This window comes from Eurypyga helias, unplaced genomic scaffold (assembly GCF_000690775.1).
Source record: "Eurypyga helias isolate BGI_N326 unplaced genomic scaffold, ASM69077v1 scaffold30349, whole genome shotgun sequence".
Lineage (NCBI taxonomy): Eukaryota > Metazoa > Chordata > Aves > Eurypygiformes > Eurypygidae > Eurypyga > Eurypyga helias.
The window spans coordinates 16,691-38,633 of record NW_010274425.1 but is presented as its reverse complement, the minus strand read 5'-3'; the positions used below and the strand labels follow the sequence as shown (position 1 = coordinate 38,633).

The 21,943-nt window shown below is 50.8% G+C and overlaps 1 protein-coding gene across 1 annotated transcript in view; it reads right to left on the bottom strand.

Moving 5' to 3' along the window:
* The window catches only part of SHROOM3 (shroom family member 3), a 32,191-nt gene extending 11,068 nt beyond the window's left edge, over nucleotides 1-21,123 (bottom strand). The window contains exons 1-4 of the mRNA XM_010159812.1: nucleotides 21,092-21,123; nucleotides 11,263-11,394; nucleotides 5,052-8,292; nucleotides 1,980-2,056 (exon numbers count right to left, since the gene is read on the bottom strand). Coding sequence (XP_010158114.1) covers nucleotides 1,980-2,056; nucleotides 5,052-8,292; nucleotides 11,263-11,321 — 3,377 coding nt within the window. The 5' untranslated portion in view covers nucleotides 11,322-11,394; nucleotides 21,092-21,123. The remainder of the gene's footprint in view (nucleotides 1-1,979; nucleotides 2,057-5,051; nucleotides 8,293-11,262; nucleotides 11,395-21,091) is intronic.
* Nucleotides 21,124-21,943: the final 820 nt, after the last annotated feature.

Sequence of the window (21,943 nt, the reverse complement as noted above, 5' to 3'; positions counted from 1 at the left end):
TCACTTCACCCTTTCACAGTTTGCCTCCTTGAGCAAGAGGGGTGGTGGGGATGGTCCCCTCTCTTCTCCAGCACAGTAAGCAGCTGTGTCCCAAGGAAACCTAGAAGCATAACTACTACCGCCTGCTTTGGCCTTCCCTGAAGGCCCGCGCAGGGACTACGCTGCCGACAACAGCAGGATGGTGCTGGTTAGATGTGAGTGGACTAGCTAGAAATCCAGCTGTTTTGGGCTGCGACCACAGGACAGACAAAGCTTTCATCGGTTAAGACATGGATTAAAGGGATGGATGCTACAATAATCCCACAGAAACCAGACTGTGAAACACTCACTCACACTGGGGCAGGGGAACATTCAACAGTATCCTAATGGTGGAACTCCTGTGAATGATTGACACACGGGTCAGGCCCTGGTCTATCTGTCCCTTTCGGTCTGCGGAGGATACAGGTAAAACTGCTACTGGCTTCAGCAGTGCATGTCAGAGCCCACTGGCTTCCAAAACTCATGCCCGTTCTCTTTCAGGTCACTTCAGGTGCACTAGCATAGGAGAAGTTTCTCAGCAGCTGAGGCTTGTAGGGAGTGATTTGCAGCCTGTGTAGAGGGACCCTGTGTCCTCGAAGCCTTGGGCTTTTTCCTGACTCCCCCCATCCTTTCATTCCATCTTTTGGGAAATCCAATTGCGTCAAGAAGGGAAAGCAACCTCACATCTCCCAGAAGAAATCTGCTTACATAGCATGCAGGATGCCCAGGCAGCAGAAACGTCATAAAACTGTTAATATCAATAATCCTTGTGCAGTGAAGCATGAAAATGAGAAACCTACATTTCATGCCCCAATAAACTTGTTTTCAATCTGGGTGTTCAATCCTGTTACTTGGAAAACGGGAAGGAAGCAGCAAGTAGTTACTAAGAAGAATGTTGAAATGCCACCTCTAGGAGAAACAGAGAGGCAGAGTGAACTAAAGCAGCTGCATTGTTCTCTTAGGAAAAAAAAATGGAAAAAGTTACTCCAAATCAAAGGAAACGGGTGTTTTAAATAATCGTGAAAGGATGTGCCTGAAGCCAGGTTGAGTCCCTCTGAAACAACATTTATGTCTTCTCAGGGGCAAAACCAGCCAGAAGTAAGACCCAGCTAGGCTAGGAGCCTTCCTCCACTCCGAGCTGTTGCTCCCTGACCCACGGCTGTGTGGAGAAGCCTTTGGAGACAGCAGCGTCAACTCCCACCGTGACAACGGGGTGGGATGACATTTACTGCAAGTTTCTGAGAAAGAGAGCTCCTTTGTGAATAATTCTTTTAGTCCTTCAGAGCTTTGGGCAGGCATCTATTTATTATTTAAATGTAAACCCAGCAAGATCAACTTCAGTTCTAGTTAACTTCAAAACAATCCACTGCTAAGTGGATAGTTACGTAAGCCCTAATATTATGAGTTTTTTTGATTACACTTTTCTATTTTTAAAAACCTTTCTCTCTCCCCTGAGCAAAATATCCTGCCTGCACAACGCGAAGCAGCCTAAAAGCAAGCTCCCATGTCAGCAAGATAAATGAAATCTGGTTTTACTCCATGCAAATGTTTACTTGCTTTTGGGGAGGCAGCACCCCTGGCCCAGAGAAAAACAGACCGAGTGGAACATCAAGGTATTTTTTCCTTTAGAATCTGTCAGTTACGATGGCATCTGGATGTGAGTTCTAACGGCAGACCAAGCACATTTTGGAAGATACGTAATTGGAAATCTGCTGCAGAAACATGCCCCGGGATAACATGAGGAGGACTTGACAGTGAATTAATGTCCATAGTGAAAAAACAAGCTCACGGCAACTTACTCCTCCTAGCCCTGCTGGGCACAGCACTGTGTCCATGCAAATGTTTCCCCTAGTTTGTCACGATCCGTCTGTTCACACAGACAACGCATGACAACTGCTGCTGGCAGCAGGGTGGCAAGAACTGATCCTGCAGTGACAAGGGGGACATTAACATACACCTACCTGGCTCCCGCGTTGACCACAGAGAAAGGATCTCTCACCACGGAGCCAAATTCACTGCTCTCCCTTCTCAGCAGGTCCTGGAGGGTAAAGACAGCATTAGCAGCGAGCAGTAAGCAAAACAAAATAACAAATCACTGACACTTCCTAGTGAGAAGAGAGCCCAGCGTGTGCCACCGACAGACGGGAGGGAAACCATCGTGGCGTACTGCTCGCCAGCACCCTACTCCTGCTTAGAGGACCTGTCTGCCTTTTTCTGGATGGATTGTGGAGCACCAGGCAGACTTACTCAGAGAAATGTTTTTTTTAAACCCCTCAGCAACTCCTTGCCTCTTCTAAAAACATGCTCAATGGTATCAGTGGGACCTGGGCGTTCACTTCTGCCGGCGAGCTGAGACATCACTGAAGCAGCCTTAACAGGGGAAGCTAAACTGAACAATCTGTGCCCCAGCCCGGTGCCACCGCAGGACTGAAACACTACAGAGATGCCACAAAGATTGGAAACTCCAGCCACAGACAGAGGTGCTGAAAAACACCACGAAGTCTGGCGCTTGGCGAAAGCGCCAAAGCCCAGGAACTGCCTCCTCTTCAGGTATTTATGTCATCTCAAACCAGAGAAACTTTGCAGCTGAAATACCTTTGTGAATCTGACTCTGCCCTAGAGCTCCCACCATAGGGCACTGGGCTATTATGAGACAGGAAAGCAAATGCTAAGCCTGCTTTTGAAGAGGTTAGATCTTTCCAGCAGACAGTGTTTCAGTGCCCCCCTTTCCCGCAGCCTTCGCGATTTGCTTTGGTGGTCAGTGCTGCTGCAGAGAGAGGCTAAGGGCAGATCTTGATTTGGGATTCCCAGAGATATGCAGGCTGAGACCGACTAAAAAAGCAGAGAGGAAGGAAGGCTGAGAATGTCCTGAAGACTGAGAGCAAATAATTCCCCATGGCTACCCAATTCCTTATATCTTTACAGAAATTCCTACGGTGACGTTGCAATGTGATTTATATACAGTCCGAAATGAACATTCGACACTGTACACAAGGCCCTGAAAAGCACACAGTGAGGCAGAGAAGTCCGCTGCTGCATTGGAAACAAACACTCCCATGAAAAAATCTGAAAAGGCAAAAAAAAAGTTGGTTTGGCTTTGTCCCCCGTGTTACAGCTGTGGTTTTGTATTGGAGGCAGATCAGAAACAAACCGAATTAAGAGAGCACTTAAACATATACTTCCCTTTCAAACAGCCACTTATGGATTGGTGTATATATTTGAAGACAAACAGGCTTTCTCGAATTAGGATTTAAGAACAGGATTTTCCCAAGTGCCTTTCTGCCTACGGGATGAAATGCTCGTTCCAGAAGTGGCTACAGCTAAATCACTCTGGGAAACAGGAGTAAGGGCTCTCCCATCTTCTACACTTGAACTAAGACCCTGTTAACGGGTCTGCGCTGCTGTTCATCGTCTTCCTGGAGTCGGCTTCCAACAGGCAGAAACTCTGGTTTGGTTGCTGAATGTATGCAAGAGTAAAAATGAGCTGACAAGGGGGAAATAGAGAGCTTAAGCACTACCCTGTATGTCGCCTGCCCAAGCGAGGGGGGTGGGTAAAATGAACTAGGGCTGCTCGACATCCAACCTGTCATTTAAAGTGTCCATTTCAGTGATTTTTCTCTTTCTGGGCACCTGTTTTTGTTGCCGAAACAACATGTTTGGGCAACAACAACATGTGCTGGAAGCCTCAGCCTGGCCTTCATGCTGCCTTTCTTAAGGGCTGTCCTCTTAGTGACTGCAGGACTACGATCGAAGTGTGACAAGAGCGCACAGATGAGCCTGCTGCCTGGCTGGGGTGGAAAAATACTGGTGATGGGATGAGACAGCAGTGGGTATGGAAAGACATTCCAGTCACTTGATATTCACAAGCTGCTTTTTTAAATCTATTTAAAAACGTGCCACGGGATGTGAGCTCTGTTGAGGGAGGACGTGTAGCGTGAAGCACACCGTGAGTTTGGGAGGACAGCTCCTTCCCCCGCACCCTGGTCTGGCCTGTTTCCGAGACGCTGCCCAGAGCCTCCTTCACATCACTTGACCCAGCACCACTCTGTGGCACCTGGAGAATCTGCTCTGGGCCAGCAGCAAGTGCAAGTGTAGAAGGAGATGTCCTGGATCTCAGCTTCCCCACAGATATGCAAGACTGTCCAAACACTCCGAGCGTGCAGAGTGAGAGCCTGTCCACACATCGTGGTTGTTTCCTCCCTCTCCCCGTGATGAATGGAGCCTGGTGTGGTGGGGCAGCAGATCCACCACTGCTGTAAATCTTTTTTCCAGCTGCCGTTACCTAAATCGGTCTGAACAGAGTGCACCCAGCTGCAGCGCTGGCCTGGGCAGTTGCTCTTTAAGAAGTTAGCTTGTTTCTACTGTTTACCATCATCAGAGTCAGTCGAATTCCCTGTTTGTGACATCAGTGCCATGTTCCCAACTGCCAAGCAGGGGACATGGAAAAAGCGGCCAGGGTCTGCGCTAAGTTTTCTCTGCAATGTCTTCCTCCAGGGCCAGAGGCAAAACACAGTGGTTACTTGGCACTGCCTCTGCTGTTTCCCAGCACTGTCGGGCACAGTGGGAGCCAGGGCGATTTCAAGCAAGCGTGAATCTTCTCTACTTTTCACCAGTAAAGGGGGCTGAGGCAGAGCAGCAGCACACCACTGCCTCACCCACCAGAAAGGCCACCGGTGCTTCTCCGGTGATGCTGGCAGGGAAGAACAGGATGCCTGAGATGGGATGTCAGGAGCAGCAGGAACACATGCATGCTGCCAGTGTATGCACTGAAATCCCAGCGTCTCTGACATCCCTAAAATAGCCCACACAGTAAGAAAGCTGAACAGAAGCAGTAACCCCCCAGCAAGTGTTTAAACCAGCGTCCTGGTCATTTAAACACAGTAAATGCTCTCTGTCTCAGTGTGCATGTAACCTCCCTCTAACCAACAGGGTAATTGCGATGACTGAGGATCAGCTTGTCCTCCGACATCCCCCTTCTTTCCCTGGTTCGGAGAGCCCTGCTTGCCTGCACGCGTGACCCAGTGCCTACATACCTGGTGTTTCTTGTCCGCCGTGGGAGACGACCGGGAACGTATATGCACAGGGACTGTCTGATTGTCATACCTATCCAGCAAGTCTTCCACAGACACTGACTTCCCAGATTTCCTGGCAGAGGAGGGTATTTCAAAAACCTGTTCCCGTTTCCCGTAGCAAGGCCGGCCTGGCACGCCCAGAGGGTCTGTCTGCATGCCTTTGGTGAGCTCCATTTTGGATCTATAGTCCTGGCACCTCTCTGGTTTTGGTTGGCTGGTGACCAAGCTGTCCTGGCGCCCTTTCTTGTCATCTCCACTCATGTTGAAGCAGCCCAGCAGCCCAGGAGGAAGGGTAGAAGATACTCGCCCTGTCCTGGATATCTGCTCTACAGACTCTCTCCGTCGGTAAAGGTTCTGGTCCTGGAGGGAATTCATGCTGGAGGCGGAGGAAAGGCTCTGGCTGTCCAGGCCACCTGCCTGTAGGTAGGAGCTGTGGGAGCGCTCCCTCAGGAGTCCCACATCTTGCGAGGACGGTCGTCGCCCTGTTTTGCGCTCGATGTAGTCGGCGAGGGCGTTCTGCTGGAGCTGCTTGAGCTCCGGCTTGGAGAGGCTGGCTGCGGAAGAAGCTTTGCTGTCCCTTTCAAAGATCTTACGTCGGTCAGCCACCGAATTCTCTGGGAAAACAAACCGGCTGCTTTTCTTCTGGAAGGAGAAAGGCGATGGCTCCCCATCGGAGATGCCCACCTCGTTCATCTTGTCCGGCTCTGAGTAAGACCGCTTCTTCTGCTCTGCTGTCAGCCGCTTTCGGCCCCCGATGCGCAAGACGTGCTGTGTCTTGGCGTAGTCCAGGGCAGAGAGGCTGCCTTCCGTTGGTGTGACGCTGTGCCTCTCCTTCGGGGTGTGGGGAGACGCCGCCGTGCTCCTCATGCTCACGTGGGCTGAGGCAGGCCTCTGGGTTGTCCTCCTGGGGGCACTCCCAAACGGGGGGCTGATGCGACGGAAGGAAGTGGCCCTCAACACCCTGGACTGAGCATCTTTAATGCTGTTCCTGTAGGCCCTGTTAAATGGTGTGTCCAGCAGCGACCCGTGGGCATCCTGGACGTTATCCTTCCAGAGGATCTCCTTCTCAGGCTCACCTCCCAGCTGGAATGTGCTTTTACTCCTCGGTAGCTGAGCCCCTCGTATTTGCGCCTCATTTTCAGGACAGAGGCTGTAGTATTCACTGGGTCTTGCCTGCTTTGCCGCAGCCACCATCTGCAGCTCTACGGGGTGCCAGTCAGCCTCTTCCAGCTTTTCGTTCCTGACGGAGGGGCTGGAGACCCTGCCCAGCTCGCTGGGCAGCTGGCCAGGCTCGCGGAGCTTGCTCCTCATGTCCTCCAGGCTGTTCAGAGAGCACCTCACACTGGAGGGCTGGCTCGTCCTGCTTGGCCCATAGTGCTGGCCGAAGCTGGGAACCCCAGCACTCTGGGGACGGTGAGTGCCTTGCTCTCGCTGCTCAAACCTGCTGACCTTCTCCAGCACCGAGCAGCGGGGCTTGCCGGTGTCTGCTTTGCCATAGGGAAAGCTTTGGGTGCTACTAGAGCTGAGACGGCTCCTCCCAAAATCAGAGGTCTTTGGGTGCTGCGGAGAAGGAGGCTCTTCGTGCTTCGGCTCACCAGCATGGAAGGGAGTCACACCTGTGCTCTCCTCCTCCTGCTTCGCAAAGGCCTGCGAGTCCAAATCACTCCACTGTCCCCTGTGATCATTCTCTTTGCTGCTGCTGTTCAAGGACAGTTTGGTGTTGGAATAACCCTCGCCTGGTTGCATCTCTCTTAGTTCGGAGCTGCTTTGCCTCCTGGAGCTTTCTGGGATGTTCTGCAAGGAGGAGAAGCCATACTGCTTGGCCTTGCTGTGACCCCACTGGCGGTGAGCAGCAGCATCTCTCTCGTGTACCTGTGCGTTGCCATTTTTGTCCTCCTGGGATTCAGCCGTCCAGTCCTCTTTGGGCTGGTAATGGGTTTTTCTCTCACTAGGATCCCTCAGCTGGGGCTGTGGAGCTTGAAAACTGTGTTTGGAGGCCTGTGCAGTGCTTGGGGTCTCTTGGTTGCTGTGTGCTACCTTGTAAGGGGGGAACAGCTCCTCCTTTCTCGATGTGCTCAGGCAGACTTCGGGGCCTGCAGCGCTAGGTGTTTTTTGCTGGAGAAGTTTTGCTGCAGCTTCGTGCTTTCTCTCAGCTGCCGGGGGCTGGTAGAAGATGGTGGATCTGTTTGTAGTGCTTTGGTTTCCATTCTCATCAAATCCCAGGGTGCTGCTGGCTATGGCCTTGTCGTAAGAGACTGGAAGAGGTGGAGAATACCCACTTTCTTTGGCCAGGGCTGGATAAAGCATCCCATTATTGCTTGCAGAAGGCTGGGGCACCTGGGCGTAGTGCGGCTCTGGGGAAGGTACCGGGTAGACACCAGTAGGGAGCAGGGGCTGCCCCGGCTGGGCTGGCTGGGAATAGCTCTGCTTGGGCTTCACGGTGGGGCTGCTCTCCGGGCTCTTCTCCACCACGGTGTGCAGATGCCCTTCTCCAAAGGGACTTTTCAGCAGCAGCCCCTGGGACAGGGTGCTGACAAATGGAGGCCAGGCCCCTTTCAGCTGGGTTCGACCAGGCTTGTTCAGATCAAGGTCGGCGCATGAGCTGGGCCTCTCGTGATGCCTGATGGCTGCGTAGCTGTCGCTGCGAGTGGGAGGCAACGGGGGTCCCTTGAGGGGTGGGCTCTTGCTGTCTGAGGAGCCCTGGCATGGCTGCGCCCAGGAGGGAGCTGTGTTGTGCCGGCTGAAGCCGTAGAGCCTGCCGTGGCCCCGATTCTCCAGTGAGGCCCGAGCCTCGCAGCTTGGAAACAAGGCGGAGGACTTGACCTCATACTCCTTGGAGATCCCTCGCTGGGCATCGTAGACTGTCTTGACGTACCTGATGTCAGCTTGCCTCATCCCCTCCTGCAGGCCGCCTCGGGGCTGCATGCTATCTGTGGAGCAGGAGTGCTCCTTGCTGAATGGAGGAGCAGGATACTCAGGGATGCTAGAGTTGGTGGAGAAGGAGCTGTAGGCAGAGTCTCTCTTGCTGTGGAGGTGGGAGAGCTGGTCGATGCTGTTGGTGGATTTGGCTGGGGACAGGTGACAAGGGTGGTAGCCAGGGGAGGAGTGGTCCAAGCTCTCCATGCTGCCCCGGGAACTGTACTGATCAGGACTTCTCCTCAGATAGCCATGCTCGTAGCCAGAGAGATCACTGGTTGAGGAGCTGGGGAAGAGCGAGAGAAGAATAAAAACTCACTGTCAGCAGAGGAGAAGCATAACAACTTATAAGCGAGCTCAGAAGCAAGATGTTTAGTTTTGAGAAGTGCAGATGAAACCCCATATTTGGGCCTTACTTCATCCTATTTGCAGTCATCCCAGTTCACACAGAGGAACTGCTTGACATTGCAACACATGGCTCTTATTTACCAGAGAAGGGTGGGAGGGAAATCCAGACAGAAAGACAGTGCATCTCGGGAGCCAGGGAGGATCAACCCCACCCATCAAACCTATCCAAGGCACTTTGGAAGCTGAATGAGCACCGACGCCACCGAGGAGGAGGAGAGGAGCACGAGAGGCGTTCTGGGGGGAATCTAATCGCTTTCTTTTTTTCCCATTTCATTTCTTTTTATGGAGATGAAGGCTATGCCCTGGCAGGCTTCCTGGAAATTCAGCTGTCCCAAGGATAGTTTGTTTGCTGCAAGAAAACTAAACCGACAAGACAGAGGAGATGCACGTGTTTGTGTGCGGAGGCGAGTGGGGGTGCAATGGCAGAAGCTGCCTGAGAATGCCCCGGGAACCCTTCACAGCCTCCCCACGTAGCTCGGCAGGTGCAGGCACACCTCGGCACCCGCTCCGAGATGCACGTGTGTCAGAAGAGGGCTCGTGGCCGCCAGGTTGTGTTCAGAAAGGATATTCAGAGATCAGTGGGAAGGGAGCTCCTCGTGCTGGCCACAGTTCTTTTTACACCTTGCAAGAGGAGATCACAAATTTATGTGGAGTTTCTCCAGCTAATCTCCCAGATTCAAGCAAATACACTGAGGATTGGGTACTGCAGCATGAGGATTTCACTGTTCTTCCCCCTGTTCTCAGCTCCCCTCCCTCACATATCGCTTTCTCTCAGTTCCTGTGCAACCACATACACTGTCCTGGCAGAGCCACAGGAAAGCACCAGGAAAGACTGCTGTCCCATGCAAAAGGCGGTGGGGCAGGGCTCTTTTTTTTAGGAGCCTGGGTTTGCCAGAGTGCAGGCTGCAGGCTCAGCTGGCACAGGGAAAGACAAGCTCCATTTCTGTGTGCTTTGCTTCACCGGGATAACAAACCCAAACGTGCTCCACGCAGTGCGGGAGCTGGGGATGCCCAGCAGCCCTGGGAATCAAGGGGGCAGCATGTGGGTTTGGTAATGGGTGTCTGCTGAAGAGCCTAAAGCTTGCTTCAGGTCATATCCCAGTCACAGGCACTTCCACCCTGCTGGATTAACACCCACGGGCCCAAAGGACAGATGGAGAAGGCTGCTAAGGATGAGGAAGAGCAGCAGAAAGCCAGCCTGCAAGGGCCAAAAGCAGCAGCTCTGCAGAAAGATCCAGAGGAACACAGAGACAGGCAGAAAGTGGTTATGCACCACTCTATTTTAGTTTAAACCCAGTATCTCCCTGGCAATGCCCAGCGCAGCCCTGGCCAGCTGGCCACTAGATGCTCCCCGTGCTCCTCTTCAAGCACCCAGGAGACAGAAATGCTGCCAAAGGCTCTGCCAGGAGCTGCGCCTGGGAAGTGGAGCCCCTCGGCAGCAAATGAAATGCTACAGCGTGATCTGTGCTGCAGGCCCAAGACAAACATGCATTTTCTCTGTAGCCATCTCCTCGCTTCTTTTAATGCTGTTTTCTGCTTCCTCCCCTCTGCCAAGCCTGTTTTCTGCTTCCTCCCCTCTGCCAAGCCTCAGTCTCGCCTGTAGAATAAATGATGTTTAAATCCCAGTGGCGATAAAGAGAGTTCCCTGCTCCTGACACCCTTCTCTCTTTCCAGGGAAAATCCTCTCAGGGCAGAATTTAAACTTGTCCCCCCTCAAGCTGCCCCAGGGCTTACCACCAGGTACCTCTGGGGCTGCTCAGGGTAGTTGAGGGGTATGGCTGCCCCGGGCAGCTCTCCTCCCCGTACTCACCACACTGCATGGCCTCTCAGAAACGGCCCCGACTCGCTGGGACCGCATTGCTGCTTCCGATCTGCCTCGGCCATGGTCCACGGCCAAAACCAGAAGTGCCTGATACCACCTTCTTTTAACAGCACTAAGGTTACTAGTTTAGTCTTTTGGGGACCGATAAACCACTGCACTAACTTCTTAGAGAAGGAGTCATGCACATACAGTTATGGTAAAGCTGACCCCTGCAGAAAGCGATTGCCAAACCCAGGAAATCCCTCTCTGAACCTCTCACCCTGGGACTATCGCTGATGCCCTACTGTTGCCTTCTCCTGGGAGTAGCTCAGTTATGCTGATGGGCACAGCTGATCTGCTACCTACACCTTTTTCTTCCTTTTTTTCATCTTTTATTAAGCTAATTTTGACTTTGGATTTCTTTTTCTGTGCGGGAAAAACAACCATCCTGCATTTCTACATGGGGGCAGTGCGCAGGATGCAGAGCAGGACTCCAGCTCCTGCATCCAGATCTACAGAAACCTGCTTTAACGCCCTAACAGGGAGCTCCCATCTTGGTGAGAAGGGAGATTTTTAAAGCAATTCATTTCCTAGCTGTTAATCACCTCATAGAGCACTCAAAGGAGGAAAATACGGCCACTTCATATGGATAACCCAACAGGAACTGAAACCTTCCTAACTCTAATCCTAACCCTGTCTGTTTGTAAGCCTGTCCAGCAGTATGGCAGTGACTGGTAAGAGTTTTCCATCACATCTTTTGTCCCCTTCCTTCACTCCTGTGCTCTGGATTTAAGCCTTGGTCTTGTAGTCAATACCATCAAGCCACATCCTTGGGCATGAGACAGAGCCTCCCTGACGCCAGGATGACACGGGAAACAAGGAAGGACATGGATTGGGGAACTAGTTTAGAGGCGTGCTAGCTTGGAAGGCTGATCTGTACACCCGTGGGAGATATGTGAAAACAGGGAAAATACAACTGAATTGAAACTGCACACTGCTGTACCCGTCTGCCTAGGCAGCACAGGACCACAGCTGCGCAGTGCTTACCTGGAGTGGTAGGCCTGATGCCAAGGGGTGCCAAGCGTACCCTGAGATATTTGCATCATGCTGGGATCGGGGTGGTTCTCCACAAGTTTAGTTGAATGCCAGGAGTGAGGTCGGCCTGGAGTTTCACTCCGCCTAGGTAAAAGCAGAAGGATTTTGCACATCAGCAACAGGCTGGCTCTTCCAAGGAAGAGGAATGTGAAGAAACATCGACAGCCACATGCACAATTGCTCGTGCTCGCTTCTGTTTCGCTCCTATGTTCTTGCCCCTTCCGAGCAAATCGAGCAGTAATCACACACTGCTCCTGACACCTGCTCAGCACAACATGCTCCCCCTCATATCCGCAAGACAGACAAGCGAGTTATCACTGAATGCGGGGGGTCTTCCCCTCTACCTCCCTGCCAGAAGCCTTACACCTCAGGCACTAGCCTGGGGGCCCATGCACAGGCTGGGCTGCGTGTGGACTCCCACACGTGCCCCAGGCAGGGCGATGGATGGCAAAGGAGTGCTTTTCTCCAAAGATTCCCTTCATTTTAAAGTGATGGCTGGCAAAGTCATCTAAAGAATCAAATACCGTGAGGGCATGGAAACCTGCACCCCCTCTGTGCTGATAAAAATGCAGGAAGAGACGTGACAACCAAGTGCCAGCAATGCGTGTCCTTTGCATCACCCAGGGCCTTGCAGCCAGCCAGCTGTCCCCAGGCACGGCACCGCACCCAGGCCTTCGATGGCTTCAGTCACCAGCGCTAAGGAAGGCCTCCACCAGATCTTAGGGAAAAAACCCCCACCGACAGCCTTATTTAAAGCACACGGTGGTGCAATGGAAAGTCAAAGCAGGAGATTAGCGATCCAGTAAGCTGAACATGCCGCACAGACTCTCCTTCACCCCAGCCTTTGGGCTTGCCCTTAATCCTCCCTCTGCTTTCCATGGGGGACCATTTCCTGTACTCTAGCATTCCTCCCTGCGGTTTCTAACTATCCCTGTGAGAACAAGGAGCAGCACTGAACCTGTGTACCACCAAAGTCCCAAATGTGACAGCCTGCAGGACAACCTTGACTAGCTATAAAGCACAAAGGCAAGAGGAGGATATGACACAACTGTAAAGTCCTTGTCTCACTGAAAATTTCACGGTACAGCACATCCTGATTAAGTCAGTAAATAGATTAAAACACCCTCTGCAGATGTAAACCAGACACCGAGAAAGGAGTCTCCTAGTACTGCCTAAGACGGCAAAAAGGAACAATACAGGAAAATGGACAAAGTAAAAAATTATTGTTTACTACCGCAACTTAACACCGGCACTGGCTAACGTTCTACGACATGGGAAAGCATCGCCAGAAAGTAAGAGGTGGAACCACTTCACCAGTAGTTTTTCCACACAGATTTCAGAAGCACAGGTCATTCTCTCATCATCAGCTAAAAGAAGCAACAAAAAGGACCCTCTTTTCCTTTTAACCTTTGTTGTGACAGGATTGTCTTCAGGAAAGCTGAACTGGAGGTTTACAGAGGGAGAGCCGAACCAAGTGCCGTTTGACCACTACACGCGTAGGTGTGTTTAGAACAGAGCTCTTTTGTTAAGCTCCTTGCCCGGAGAAACAAGGAAGCTGAATGCTGCCGGATGGGAAGCTGACAAAGGTGTTCATTAAGAATAAGCTGCATTCTTGCCTTTTCTGTTGCAGAGATTTAAAGACTCTCCTTGTACTTTTGAGTGGTACGAGCACCCAGCATTACTTTTTGCTTGGGAATGCACACTGAATGATCCCAAGCAAAGCACGTTATCCCTTGATTTGATCGGCAAAAAGCAGCAAGGGAGCTGTGTAGCCAACCTTCTGAGCCACAGGTATTTTAAATCCTTGTGGTTGATACCCTTGTACTAACACAGCACATGGATGGCAAAGCTGTGAATATGTCAGAAGACATGCCGTACCAGCTCAGCACGGGATAACCTTGCATTGTTTCCACACCTACCTGATCCTGGAAATGTGGATTAAGGGTAACCGAATCTTAGCCGAGCTTAAGCCAAGAGAGGAAGCGCTGTGGTACACATGATCTCCAGCTCGTGTTGCAGACTCACGCAGGTGATCTCCAAGGAGGCGGCAGGATGGAAGTATGGAGGGTCTCTGCGCACACACGTGCACGGAACGGTAGAGAGCGGGGGGCCTGACCCGGTCTGCTCTGAACCAACCAAAAGGCTCCCCTGGAGACAGAGCTCTGGGGTTGTAAAAGAATAGCACAGCTGTCGCTGCCAGTGCCTGTGTGTGGGCGTCCAGGGAACGCCAAGAAGTTCCTACCTTCAGCCTTCCGTAACACCTGAAAATAGCACCTTGCTTTACCCTGCTTCCCTGAGCTTAGTTTGTAATTATTACTGCCTAATTAGGGAAAAGGGCTGGAACTGGAGTGCAACACAGCACCCACAGGAGAAGAGCTGTCTCCCGTTACAGAGGGAAGGGGAGCTGAACATGGTTAATCTGCCCATTTTGCAACAGCTTTCGGTTACTCTTGCTGGACTGCAGAGCACAACTTTCAGGAAGCAATAAAAGCCAGCACGAGATTAAACTCTTTAAGGCAAGGGGAGAAGAACTGTTTTTCTAAAGCCCACAGCATCAGATCCTGATTCATCCCAGACAAACTGGCTGAGTGATAAAACTTGCAAATGCAGCAGCTAATTCCTGACTTAAGACAAATAAATCATTCTACCTCTAACAGATAGAAAATTGGCGTAGCTCAGTTGCCTTCCACAAAACCAGGGGCGACAGACAACCCTTTGTTCCAGGAAGTTGCAAGATTTAAAAATACAGAACTGTAATAATTATAACAACAGTAACAAAACGACCTCATCCCCTTATCCTTTACACTAGTTCCTCAAGGGCTGCACCTGTACCGCACTTGCAAAGGAGAATCTCATTACTAAAAATTCTCCACTTCAGGTAATGGAGAAAGTGATCCCTCTGCTGTACATGCCAAGGCTGGAAAAGAGACTCCCGGTTCCTCATGGACACCTCCAGCGACCAGATAACCTGGGCATCCAGGTCAGGTTGGCATGACAACAGTGCCTCGGAGCGCAGATACCTGGAGGAATCGGTGGACCCTGATGCAACGCTGGCATCTAAACAGGCTCCACGGCAGCTGAAACACTGATCGCGCACCAGACACTGCCAAATCCACACCATATACTGGAAAACCAAAGGGGAAAGAATAGTCTTTAATCTTGCCCAGCTGCTGTTATCCGGGTGCTCCTTGTTGCTCCACTAGTCACAGCATTTTCAGACAGAACCGTGGCCGGCACATTAGCAGGCTCCTCTGACACAGCCTGGCAAAGGCTTGGTGCGCTCTGGGCTGCAGGGGCCATACTGACACTTCGGAGCCCTTTACCATTAACGGCTCCGTAGCACTCTCTCATTAGGAAGAGCTGAGCATGTTCTCTGGAATCTCTGTAGATTATTTTTATGCTTTGTATGCAAAAGAGTAATGGAACTTTATAAAGATACCTTGGCACTAACTCTACAAATGAATCAGCAGCTAAAGAGGCGCCATCTGAAGCTTTCTTCACGGTATAACTGAAAGGCTGATTTATCTTTTTCCCAAGGTTACAAACAAACCATACAGAACAATGTATTGGGTGTAATTTCCGTTCCTTACATACCGTTCCTCACCGATGCCAGGGTACGTGCACATCCCGAGCACTCGGCAATTCAGCTGTACTCCAGCCCAGTGTCCCTCAAGAGCACACAGACACTTCTGTGTCAAAAGGCCCATCTTTAACTGAAGCAAACAACCCAGCTTCTTCAAATTGCCCTTTGCATTTTTGCTGTGTTTGCCTAGACAAGTTTCCCTTTTCCTAAACCTCCAAGTGGAGCAGTTTTGAAGAAAAACAACTCCAAAAAACAATGTTCAACTAACCCCTGCAGACTGCTCTGCTCCTTCCGCCAGCAGCCTCCCAGCTGCCAGCGGCACACTTGGGCTGAGGCCGAGGAGCACAGCAATACAGCAGTGCCAGCAGTATCAGAGCAGGCTGCTGAAACTCAAAGAGAAGGATTTCACAAGGAAAGCACCTTCTCTTAGGGAATACAGGCTGAATTTTATCCTTGCAGACAGTAACAGGATGTAACTTGGCCTTTTAGAGAGCTAACGAGAGAAAGACAAGGAGGGGATGTTGAGGCTGATCAATTAGCAACTCAGAGTCATCAATGCCCCAGTAAACCGATCTGTTCCTACTGCAACACACCCACAGAGCTTGTGGGCAGTTCAGTTCTCATCGACCTCACATCTGTCAAACACATCATCCAAGATGGCCAAATGTTTGGGAACAATTCTCCTTCTACTGCTGACCTTGTGCTCATTTGTCCTTTGTCCCAGTGAGCTTCAAACCCCTCCGCAGCAGAGATGGGGAATGCTGAAGATAAAGCATTTAGGGATAAATGCTGGGATTTAGCATTTAGGGATAAAGCATTTAGGGATAAAGCATTAAGGCAGGAAAACCTTTCAAGAAAAGCATCTCTCCCCAAGGAGCAGAATCCACCTGCGGATCCGGGCAGGAGCAGTGGTCATCGGGACACATTCTCCACGACCTGCAGGGATGGTTTGACCAGCTGCTGGTGTTAACATGCCCAAGAAAGATGGGAAGACACAGAGAACAGACCTAAGGCCAATAGGGTCACTCTGTGTCATCACAGACAACCACAATCCCTGTGGATGTGCTTTACCCCAGCAGCCATGTGGCCCAGGTGGCTGTGTGGCTGAGAGCTGGAGCTGGAAGGGGTAGCCATGGCCTGACCTGTTCATCTGGGGAGGTGGAATGGCTCTGCCATGGAGACCCTCCTCCTGCAGGAGGGAAGGAAGATTTAGACGCAAGTGCAAAGCCTGTGCCTCTCGGACCCAATCCCAGGCACTGAGTCACAAGAGAGAAAGCCAAGAAGCGAGCTGCCCATCCTTACCACGTCATCCTCGCAGCAGTTAAGATTGCAAGCTAATGATATTCCTAAACTAACAAAAAGGACGTGGCCGAGGTAGTATGTCCTGAGCCGTACCCTGCTGCCCGCGGCAGTGGGCTCCTCCTGTATGGAGTGTAGGGCGACCGTGTACCTGCATCGACACAAAGCATGAACAACGGCCTGAATTTTCACCGCTGTGGACTGTCTCCAAGATGGCCACAGCTAAAAGGAGCGCTGGCACAACAAGGGTACGTTCTGCAGACATCCTAACGCATTGCTGCGATCCCTCTGCCTAGCTATTAAGCAGGAGATGAAGGAAAAACTAAAGCACTTGGAAGCCTATTAGGATTTCGACGGAGCGAGGCCACAATCTACTCAAAGCAATGTCGCTCTTAATTAAGGCTCAGTCATGGTTCTAAAAATAAGCATAACAGACGAGGCCAATTAGAAAGAAGTCGGACCATAATGGCGTCAGCTTGCTGTGTCTTTCACTGAATCTGTCCTGTTCGGCTCACAGCGGCCCACCTGGTAAATTCTGGGACAGGAGAGACCTGGAGTGAGGTCTGACCCTTCTCAATTGTGACTAAAGAGAAGGAGAACTTGTTAGAAAGACTCAAAGTGTATGAAATGATGTTTCATGTCATGGATCTGGGGCAAGAGTGTCTCCTCACCTATAACGGAAAGGGAGAGTTGCACCCCCCACCCCTTCATGCTCAGATTATAACTTTCCTTAAGTAAAACACACTGAAAACCCCCTCACTTAGAATACTTCAGTGAAACATGTGAATATTCTCGTACCAGCACACAACCTTCTTTTCCATAATATGCTAATCTCTGCTGCTTCTAGAGGACAACTCCCCACTCAGGGAATTCCTTCTCACGAGTTTTAGCAGTCTCAGTCTCAAACAAAAGAAAAAGAAAAAGGAAACCCCTGGAGAACCATACCCCAGCTGAGTTCAGGGCTCTACCCCAGGCCAGTCCGGCTGCATTTCTCTCTCCAGCCCCTCTCCCAATGGCACAGGCAGATGTTGTGCCTGAGTGTTGTTTCCAGCTGACATTTGTTTTTTCCCTTTGACGAGCATCCTTTAGGATCTCTGGGTTGCATCAGGCCCCGAGTGCCATGTCAGAGCTGGGAGACAGGTACTGAGCTCCCTAAAGTCTCTCTGGGACAAGGAAACAGAGAATAAGAGGCTTCTGCTCAGATTTCCTACCATTACCATCACCAACTCTTTGGGAAAAACTCCCCAACAGTTTCCAAAGGAATGCCCTGGGAGAAAGCAGAGATGATGTGGATGTACACACAGATTTTTCCTGCTGTTTTGCTCATCTCCACATGCAGGAAACAGCCTGTCTCTCTTCCTCCTCTCCCTGGCACCAAAAGCAGGCAGTGAAAAATGGTGCAGAGAGATTATGCTGTGGATGGGAACCCCCAAGGGTGCAGCCATGTTCATCGTGCTGTCTCTGGTGAGGGATAAGGTCCTGCCCGTTTGCAGGACACTGAGGCTGGCTTTTCTTGAAAGAAACACTCTCTGCCCAGGCTGCAGAAGGAAATGCTGGGATCGCTCAGAGGCGATGGCAGCTGTGAGCAACGGCCGCTCCTTGGTTGAACTCAGGAACAGTCAAACATTGTAATTAATGACTATTGGCCTTGCACGTCACACCTCTGTGTTATCACGTTCCTTTGGTAACCCCTGGGCTGCCTTATCCAAGAAAAGGGGATTTATCCATTTTCCAGAAAAAGAAACAAAGGCCTGAAGGGGTGAAGTGACTTACACAAGATCACCCACGGGCCTACCGCAGAGTGCAGCGCTAGGGACTGGGCCGTGCGCCGCCGCTCCGTCTTCCTGTTGCCCAAGCGTCTGTCTGACAGGCAATATTTAGACTGAGGACTTTGCCCTACACAAAGAAAGGGTCCCACTGACATTCCCTGACACTAACCAGACAGCAGGCTTGAATAGGAACAGCAGGGCTTTGGTTATTAGTGTGAGAGGTGATGTATACAAGCTTCACTCTTGTTGATTACTGGATTCAAGGACTTTGTCCTACTGGGATCTTCTGACAGCTTTCTCTTTTAAAGAAAGCATTACCAAGCAACACGTAAGTACAATTTAAATTGCAAAATAAAGAGCATTTCAGATCTCTGTTTTGAGAAAGTACTTGCTGCCAGGATAGTCCATCTGTGCCGTTCACACAGGACTGCTGCTTAAACATGTGGAAGCCAAGTCAGCCTCCTGCCTGGTACTCAGAGCGTGTGGAGGCTACAATGAGGAGCTGGAGAGCACTGGATTAAAGACCCTCTGAAACTTTCCTCTTTTGCTACAATTTTACTGTGTTTCCCTCACTGAAAAAATGAGGAAGAAAGAAGAGACATGGAAAAGGCACAGCTGACTGGCCGACAGTCTTTGAGAAGGACCCTGTTATTTCCTGTCTTGGCCAAGCTTTCACATCAGCTCTCAGAGCACGGGCAGAAAATCTCAGCAGCCAGACCCTACAGTGCCTTCCCCTGCCTGTGGCTTTGCAGAAGTCACAGAGCTGCACTGATTTATTCATACTGATGAATTGGCCCAACAGGCTTAATTCAAATAATCTTTTCCTCATTCTCCTCCAGTCAGTAAATTAGTTAAAAAGACAGAAAAACAAGCATAGCTTAGATTCTTTTGCACCCTGATATCAAACACACAGCAACTTGCAGCAGGAGAGACTTAAAAACAATGGAAGGAATGTGTTTTCCTAGTCTCATTCGGTGGTTAGGAGGAACTCAGTGGCTGGCAGTAGAAACACCGCCCTGTGAGCCCGATTATCCAAACGTCACAGCAGGTAACCAAGGGGATTTTCAGGGCTGGCGTTTCAGACAGTAGCTGGGTTCTCCTCTGAGAATGCTAACCAACTTGTCCTCTCCCGGCAGGGACACTTTTAACGGCTTTGGTAATAAACATTTTTTTTGGTGAAAGACACCCCTGCATTTCTACACCTAATTCTTCCCTCCTTCTCATCTCAGACTGCCCTTTGCCAGCTGTAGAGCTGTAGTAGCAGGGCTGCACCAGCTGGCAATACCACCCTGGCCTTGTTTATTTGGCTCAGCGGAGGAAATGAGGCAAGTTTTGTCGAGCAATCGCCGAGCATACACTTGGGAGGGCGAACTGCAGACTGGTGCTGTGCTACACCTTCCCAGAGATGCTTAACTGCAACACCTGAGAAACCGGTCCCGAGCTCTGGGTTTCCCCTTTGACTAAGGGCATTCATTCATCACCCCAAATTTCACCAGACGATCGGGACTGCTGACAGCCCGTTGCCTTCATCGCCGAGGGTGAGTGCGGAGAGTAAACAAGCAAAGGAATTGCACCCGGTGCCATGGCTAAAACAAAGGCTGCTGAGTCTGAAATACCCTCCCACATTCAAATTCTTATACATTAAAGCAACTTCCTGTTTGTAACTGAAGCTTCAGCCCGAGTTACGCTGAGATATGCAGACACAGCCCCCAACTTTTTGCCAGAAAAGCAAAGCAAAGCATTAGCTCTGCATCCAAAGACAAATTCATCCAAATGAAATGCTAAACTTTGGAGCTTCTGCGAAAATCTGCTACTAGATTGATGAGCAAGTGGAGTTTACAGCAGGCATATGCTGGATAACTCATTGCTAGAGAACGGTGGTGGATGTATGGGAGCTCCTTTTCCAAATTTGCTGTGGGTCACATACCTCAGGAACTGCAGAGTCCCACCCCCCAGTCAGAGATAAATCTCTCCCTGATAAAATTAGCTTGAGGAAAGATTTCAGCCTGTAAAATCAGCTCCATCTGAGAAAGAGATAGTTCATGGTGCAAATCCTCTGCTCCTCACAAAAGCTGAGCCCTTTCTCCTTTTGCAGCTGCCCAGGCCGTGGAGGGTCAGCATCCGTAACTCTCTGGTTCGTTCCAGAAGTGCACCCTTGCTGGTAAGATCAGAATGTGACTTCACATGTCCCATTCCCTTCTCAGCTCCTCACTAACAGGCGCTGGGCCACACTTCCTCCAGCTAGAGGAAATCAACGCAGCTTCTTGACTACAAGTAAGTCTGGCCTGATGCAATGCTGCCAATAAAAGTCACTGCTCTGACTTCACGGTGCAAATCTCGGAAGACTGAGACACAAAAATCTATGAGGTCATCCAGATTGCCATCTGACTGATGTAAGAGGCTTTTTTGATGCCAGCAAAAGCTTTGCCTGAGTAAATGCTGTAGGATTTGCTCCTAAAATGCATGGACAAAGGAAGGAAGTCAGGCTCTGCTACACCACGATCCAGAGCAATTCAGGAAACTGACTTCTGAAGGCATTTAATCGTTTAAAAATGCAGATAGGCACTCAGCAGGGTTGTCACGAATGCCAAGCTTCCACTGCAACTCATGGACTCGGAAGCCAGGTGATTTTGGAAAGCCAGGCACCTAAAGCGGGGAGCCACAGCAGGCTTACACTGCTTCTGTCGAAGTACTTTGATCCAGCATCTCTGATGACATTTACTACCACTGACAAAAGTTTTTGAGGAGAAATGACACCTCTTCCAGGATTCCTCCTCAGCCTGTCACCCTCAGGCATGTCGGCAGCCAAAGCTGTAACTATTTTACACCCAGCCCTATGTAGATGTTACTGACAACCAGCAATGTTGAAGGCCCAAAAGGCAAATTCATTTCCCTGGCACCATGCTGAGGGCAAGGAAGCCTTGGGAAAAGGCTGGCATCAGGTTACGAAACTGTCTTGGACCTATTCCGCTGCCTAAGGCCACAGATGCTGGGGAGTCACACGAGTCCATTCCAGCATTACTGCTGCACACACTCCCGAAGAGGGAAGTGGGGTTTGCCAGCCGCTCTCCAAGCACAGCGGCCACAAAACACACACAGCAGACAGGGACACCGATACACACGTGCTCACCTGGCCCTCAGCCGTAACTTAACTCCTCCCGACCACGTGGTTTTGCTGGGCGGAAAGTCAGTGGTCAGGCAGTCCGGAGTGAGTGGGCCGGGAGACAGGTCGGTGCATCCCTTTGCTGCATGCGTGTCCCTGTCAAAGGAAACCAAGGCCGTGTAAACATCGACACAGATAAATATCCTACAGCCCTTGTATCCTACATTTAATAAGGATTTTAGGAAAGAAGGTGACACACAGACGCAGTGGGCAAGGCAGGGGCATCAGTCTAGTTTTTAAGAAGTGCAAGGAACACGTCACAGAAAGCCACATGTACCCCTTTTCTTCTCTGTGCCGTTGCCCGGGAAGGCTGTAGGAGCGAGACTCTGCTCTCCTTTACTCCTCGGCAGCACTCAGCCCCTGCAGTGCCCCTCACAACCGTTCCGAAGGAGCTGCACGGTACCGCAGTACTGCTTCTCGGCACACGGGAGCGAGGTCGGCTGCAGCATCCACGGCACAAAACTTCTTACCCTACATCTGCATTCTGGGACTCGAAACCACTAAGTGTGGAGTTCAAGGGTTCCACTGTGGGCATGTGCCCTTTCCACACATAACCACCTTATGAGAGGTCAGGGAACACTGAACGCAGGGGAGAAAGGTCCACACAGCGAGAACAAGAAAGAGAAGCCTGTGCCCTCCCTCCACTGATATCTCCACCAAGTTACCAAACAGGTATTTACCGTGCTTCATCACACGCATGCGGGAGTCACCCAAACATCGTGTAACCATCCTGTCAGCTCCTTCCTTCCCCCGGGCACAGCACAGCCTGAAACGAGCCGGTATTCCCACTCGCTCCCAGTTTTAGCACTGAAACGCGGG